We start from the raw sequence: 6,595 nt of genomic DNA, 5'->3' as shown, positions 1-6,595 counted from the left end.
CTATAAATAACTATGAACAATTAGATATAAACTTAATTAATTCTGGTTAACATCTTTATAATCCATTTTTTATACAATAAAGAAAAATAAAATACTGCCTTATCTACATAACGAAGATTAGCTGCAAAAATATCTAAGAAAGAAATTATGTTTATATAAATACTTATCTCCTTGAGCAGGTATAATCACGATGTCAATACATTCATATAGTGATTTATTAAAGCGATCAACAACGAATAAATATAACGACAATTATTCTATCTAGGTTTGTAGCAAGAGAGCAACACCGGCCAATGTCCATTTAGCCGGTTTGTCCTTGGTTTTTAAATTAAACGTCCATACATATGTCGGACCACGCGTGCGTGTTTTGTACACCGGGCACTCGTACATGTTCCTCAAATCCTGTTTGTCCTGCGTGATAGCGCGTACATTAATCACCGGCATCCCCGGGTATAATTCCTTCGGTCTGGAATCGACGATGATTCCTGTTTGGATATCCCATCGTGCGCCTTCCATAAATATTCCGTGGACATAAGCACCGTCCCTCGGCGCTGACCTAACGCGAACGAATCGGGAAGGAAGTCATTCTTCGGCTCGATATACAAGACGAATCGAGTTAACAGACGATAACTATTCTGTCCTCATGATCGCGTAGATTGTACCTACGAAACTTCCATTCAATTATCGTTCTTACTCACGTGAATTCCTCCTTGTTTTTCTTGGTCACGTCGCACTGGAGGCACATTTTGTCAAGCGGCAATTCGTGCCTTCTAGCTGTCGATTGCATGATGGCGGTGAGTAGTGATTGGGGATTGAAAAATCCGGCGAGCCACACCGATGCCGGTAACTGGAAGAGAATTAATTGTTGCGTTAACTCTGTCATAAGAACGTGTCATCGTTATATACTTTTTGTATGCACATACAACAAAATCCGTGGACCACGTTTCCAGCTCTCTAATCCTTAACAGCAGATCGACGAACCAACCAGTCAGACCTAATAAAGACGGATAAGCTCTGCTAGCCCACACTGGTGGAACTTGATCGAAGAACAACGCGTTTTCTAAGTCTTCCATGTCCGATGTTATGGTGAGCTCGCCCTTGAGACCCAGATCTAACTCTCGCAGTGATCGTTTAATCTCCGTTGTCAGAAAATTCATCCTCTCGCATTCTTGAAAGGCAACGATCACGTACGGTGTTCGTTCCTCCACTTTTCCCATGATCTCCATCATGTTGAACTCCTCGGGTAACTTCTCTATTATTTCATCCAATACTTGTTTCACCTACAAGATAAATATGGTACGTGACATTTATCATAATATATCTACAAAAATATATACAAGATGTCCCGTAATTCATCCAACAACGTTTATGGGCAGGTAGAGCGGACTAAACTAACACTAAGTCGTCTATCATTTTGCAATTTTTGTAATTGTTACAATAACAAGATATTAATTACTAAAAATTGCCGAATATTGGTCTTCAATAATTTTTTTCTCAAACTATTATTAACTTTAGAAAAATAACAAGAGAAAAATTGTTTCTTCTCTAGAACTCTAAGAATTTGTTCAAAATTTTTTATCAATTTTTAGTTTGCATTTTCTTATTTTTCCCAACATGAGAAAATACGATATGAGAAAATACGGTATTAAAAAATTCTGAAAAAAATTTTCAGAACTGAAAAGAAAATAAACAATTTTTGTCTCTTGCTGTTTTTCTGTAGTTGATATAATAGTATTTGAATAAAAAATTATTAAAAATTTCAATATTCAGCGATTTTTAATAAATAATATCTTGTTATGAATAGAGGACTTTTCGAGTCAATTTAGAATACTTTTACTTGCGTTGTCGGATGAATTACAGGACACTCTGTGCGTGTACACACACACACACACACACACACACACACACACACACACACACACACACACACACACACAAAATAACACCTTTTCTTCTCTAGTAACAGTTTGTCCTCCTGAATTGCCAGTGTCACGTGGTTGCATCTCAAAGACTGTTCGAAATAAATTCTCAGCCGTCATTGTTAGAAAGCCGATTTCCGCGTTTGGATGTAATCCATATAAATATGGTGATTCCGGTGGTATAGCTTCGTCAATATATGTATGATAACCGATTAAATCTGTATTAGGAGGTGCAGGAAAACCTGAAATGCGCAAGATGATCAGAGATTTGAGATATTCACGACTCATAAAAAATTAATATTAAATAATCGATCGCCTGTTAGTTTACCTGGTGCCAGTTGCAGTTCTCCATCGATCAGATCGGGTTGCATTAATTCTTCAAGGTAGGATACGCAAAGCCTTCTATCCCAATCATCTGTTATGTGACCACCATACATAATTTCTCCAAAGAGATACCTTTTTAGAATATTAATTATTAAATTCTTTTGAGAGATAGCTTCATTTTGAATTAAATTATGTGTTCACATACATAACTTCGTTTATTTTATATAATTTTTAGTATAAATTACTGTATATTTAGCTTATTTATTATTGATCTTAATTTAAGTATAAATTTAAGTATAAATTAACCTTAAATCTTCCCAAGGTACTTTCGGACTTGCTTCTAAATAATTATAAAGTACACTGACACTAATGTTCAGATCTCCCACATTGAAGGGATATATTTTATTCCAACCCTGGGGTCCAAATTTACGACGTTCCGCGACAACTGCGTGGAAGTAGCATAAAGAGAATAAAATCGCTTTGAACTCGGCTTCTTTAGAACACATTTCTAAAGTTTCTTGAGTAAAATTGTCCAGAGCTTTATGCAAATTAGCTTGCATGCCGGTGGGGGGCTCGTTTGTAATTTTAATTGATGATTCTAAAATACCCTAAAAATAATCATAAATATCGATAAAATATTATCGAACTAAGTTTTCTTTCATTACATTTCAACAATTAAGTAAGATTTGTAGATTTGTTTATAGAATACAAATAAAATTTTTAAATTGATTTAATTGATTTGATTGATTTTATTATCTTTATTTAAAAAATATAAAATAGAAAATATAAAATATAAAAATATTCTTACTTGAGGTATTATATGTCCAGCTGGTGTACTAGCTGGTTCTGCGCTCATGAACATTCTGTAATCGGGATGAGAACCTTCTGCAGCTGTTTCCAATTTCTTCTCCAGTAATGGAAGCCATTTCTTTACTAAGTGTATATTTTGCAATACCACCCAGTGACCATTTGTGGCTGCTATGTCTATAGCCTGTTCGGCCACCGTTTCTTGTCCTTGACCAAGGGATACATTATGGAAGTTTTGATTATCTGACATAAAACCAAGACGACGACCTAGGTCTTCCACATCCTAAACACAAAATAACACATTTTCTGTTTTACTATCTCTATTTTTTGATATTTTATAAAATTTTATAAAATATTTAGAAAATGAATTTAATAATTTGATTTTTATTTATTTGAACGAATTCTAAAAATTAATTATTAAAAACCTTGGATTATTTATAAGAAAAATAATAAAGAAATATTTCGCAATCACCTTCAATGGATTTACTCCGGGCGACAGAATAAAGAAAATGGGAGTGCCTGGGCTAGTCTCTTCATAAGATTTCGCAAACTCCACCGTTCTTGCTTCGACGTATCTTGCACCAAGTTTCTCCTCAATAAACGCTGCGATGGCATACGTCATCCTGTCCGGCCTCAAAGCTCTCAGCATGCACAAACGTTGTATTGCTGTCTTGTTTTTCCACTCTTGAGGAAACTTCTCGCGCTCCGGGCATTCGCACTCTACAAACTTTTTCCAGCGTTTGGCGGAACTCTCAATGTCCCGGTCCAAATTCCTTTGAACAAGCGAAACAAGTGAGTGGCTAAAGGACAACGGGACAACAGTTTCTCATCGTGCATACCGAAACTCTTCCCTCGTAGACAGACTTCTTATGCCACCCCAACTAGTATTGGTGAGAAAATCGACCGGCGAGGTGACGTGTGGCGTTATAGGGAATCTCAGAAGGAAGTCCAACTCGCTAGCCGTGACTTCGTTTCTTACCAATAATATTTGAAAAGCCATTTGCGAGGCGAAGATCAACTTGTCGCACTCAAAAAGTCCCCTGCTGGTGTACATAAAAACTGAATATGTGATGCACTCGATCAGATTCTGTACTCTTGCCGCAACATCAGGGGCAGGATCAGCTTTTAAGATCGCCTTCTGAAAGACTACGCTGAAAGCCTTTAACGAAAATTGATAAATAGGATTAATCGTATTTAAGTCGTTTAAAATAAAATACAGTAATGAGGCTCTTGCTGCTGCTGGCCGATATAATTCTCGAGCCGCATCGATCTGTCGGCTGGTACCATGAGCTTCCGTAACTTTGGACTCGATTTCCGCGGCAGTACGCTTAGTAGTTTCCAAGTTCTCCACGAGAGATGTGTCTTCAAGGACATTGCTGCCGGCTGATGATAGTCTAAGATAATATTTAAATTAATAATTGTATTTATTTTTACCGCTTAGCACAATAATTTATTACAAATTCTTGTGTATCATCAACTAATATCAATAAATTAAAAAAAATATAAAAAGAAAATTGTAGATTATTAGAATATTAATTATTATATGTACAGAAAATTTTTTTAAAGGAGTAAACTTCTTTCTCATGTGATATTTGCATAATTTATATGCAAAATATTTTACTTATCAAATAATTTATAAATTCTAAATTGTTTAATGATGATCTTGTACCTGGAGAGAAGCGAATCTTCGAGACTGTTGAGAGTAATCTTAAAATCATTCTGCTGCCTAGTAAGTTCCGCCTTTAATTCCTCCAAATCTGGTCTCTCCGCCTTAACCACTTCCGCGAGCAATTGATCTTCCAAGCCGTCTCTCGTCACTGTAAAATTAATCAGCGTAGTTTGCGCTTGCATTTCCGGCTTATAATGGGGATTAGCAAGTTTCGTGTGCAGTAGCAATCTGAACATGGAATTATATTCCACTTCCTTATCGCCGATCTTAATAGCTCGACCTTTCTTGATTAAATTTCGACCGAGCAAAGGATCCAAAACAGGATCTACAGTCTCCCCGATATTCTCCAGCAGGACTGTAGATCCATTTGCTAATGCTAATTCAATCACTTCCAAATAACCACGTTGACCTAATCTGATTACTTTCAGCTCGTCTTCGTACTTCTCCTTGATCCACTTTATACCCTGAAGCTGTAAAAGATTCTTATAATTTTCTTATCGAGTCTTATCGAATTTGACTTTGCATGATTTCTTGATTCTGTACCTGTGGATCTATCATTAGCGGCCAACGATCGGAGTTAGTCAGTATCGTAGCATTTTCTGTCGACATTCGATCATTCGGCAATCCTTCGTTATTCCATTTGGCAATTTGCGTGTCGTCCGTTAACAACGAGAGAGGATCTAAGCCTTCTGTAATCGGGATTATCGGTTCTATACTACGTATGAAATGCAACCATTGCTTATTTAATAAATCCTGTCGGAATTGTTTTGTGAAACAACCCACGTAAGATATGAAAGCCGTCACTAGTAGTACATCGCCAGGTAGCGTCGATGCTTGCTGCATAAAGCTATAAATATTTGCAATTTTTACTTTATTCATAAATTATAATAAAATATTATATATCATAAAAAATGCTCACTTGGCTACCGAATCGGCCCAACGAACGTTCTCGGATGCTAAACCACCGACTAATCTGTTCGCTAATTCAATCGTTGAATTAGTGGCATCGGCTTCCTGTTGGCATTTTAATTTTTCGGATGTCGCTTTCTCAAAGTCTGCCGTTAATTTCGCCAACTGTTCTTCTAAGGACTGAGAAAAGAAGTCGATTATTTAAACTATTTTAATAATAATTAAACACAACATTGCACGTGAAATAATATATGTCATGCAGTTTTATAGAACTTTGAGATATTGAATTACAGAAAATAACCTTTGATATTGACATTCACTTACAGTTACTTTTCGTTTGATACCACTAAGCTTATCCTGAGCTGCAGCAAGTTCTGCGTTTGCATGTGCAAGTGCCTTCCGTTTCGGTTCCACGTCGCAAAAGACTTCGTAGAACTTGATAATATTAATTACCCAAGCGCATAAGCCCGCCGCGGCGGCTGACTTGGATCTTACAAACTCAGGCTCGAATTCGGAGTCCTTGAGATACGGCTGTATCGCTTTAATCACCTCAGGATGTATGTTCTCTTTATCATAATTGATCAGAGAATCCAGAAAAGTGTCCACTTTCGCCATCATGATCTTTAGGAGAAAATGAAAAATATAATTTTTGACGCTTGTTGCTTAAATGGAATCGACAAGAGAGAACTACTCTCTCGAATGGTTTCAATCGATTTGATAATACCTTGGCTGCTTTCCAACTGCGATCTTTAGCTACTTTGCCAGCTGGTGCCAAAAGGACCATGACTGCAGCAGTAACGTTTGTTACAGCACCGGGAGGCGAACCAAATGATTTTAATTCGGTTAGATTTGCTTTGTTCAAAGTGTTTAAAGCTTCTTGCGCGGCCAGCAAAGCAGGCTCGGCTTTCATTAAATCCACCTCGCAATCTTTTTGTTTCTTTGAAACTTCCTCAGCAATCACGGCCAC

The 6,595-nt window shown here is 36.9% G+C and overlaps 1 protein-coding gene across 2 annotated transcripts in view; it reads right to left on the bottom strand.

The window, feature by feature from the left end:
• Positions 1-261: 261 nt before the first annotated feature.
• The window catches only part of LOC108693304 (dynein beta chain, ciliary), a 20,712-nt gene continuing 14,378 nt past the window's right edge, over positions 262-6,595 (bottom strand). For both annotated transcript variants that reach the window (XM_018202182.1, XM_018202183.1), the window contains exons 22-35: positions 6,353-6,595; positions 5,953-6,249; positions 5,639-5,808; positions 5,263-5,566; positions 4,720-5,189; positions 3,890-4,444; positions 3,523-3,823; positions 3,052-3,333; positions 2,550-2,851; positions 2,248-2,375; positions 1,947-2,161; positions 924-1,280; positions 699-847; positions 262-556 (exon numbers count right to left, since the gene is read on the bottom strand). The exon at positions 6,353-6,595 is cut by the window's right edge and continues 19 nt beyond it. In XM_018202182.1, coding sequence (XP_018057671.1) covers positions 262-556; positions 699-847; positions 924-1,280; positions 1,947-2,161; positions 2,248-2,375; positions 2,550-2,851; positions 3,052-3,333; positions 3,523-3,823; positions 3,890-4,444; positions 4,720-5,189; positions 5,263-5,566; positions 5,639-5,808; positions 5,953-6,249; positions 6,353-6,595 — 4,068 coding nt within the window. The remainder of the gene's footprint in view (positions 557-698; positions 848-923; positions 1,281-1,946; positions 2,162-2,247; positions 2,376-2,549; positions 2,852-3,051; positions 3,334-3,522; positions 3,824-3,889; positions 4,445-4,719; positions 5,190-5,262; positions 5,567-5,638; positions 5,809-5,952; positions 6,250-6,352) is intronic.

The sequence above is a fragment of the Atta colombica genome, unplaced genomic scaffold (genome assembly GCF_001594045.1).
Source record: "Atta colombica isolate Treedump-2 unplaced genomic scaffold, Acol1.0 scaffold9, whole genome shotgun sequence".
Lineage (NCBI taxonomy): Eukaryota > Metazoa > Arthropoda > Insecta > Hymenoptera > Formicidae > Atta > Atta colombica.
The sequence above is the reverse complement of the archived record's forward strand: the minus strand, read 5'-3'. Positions and strand labels throughout refer to the sequence as shown.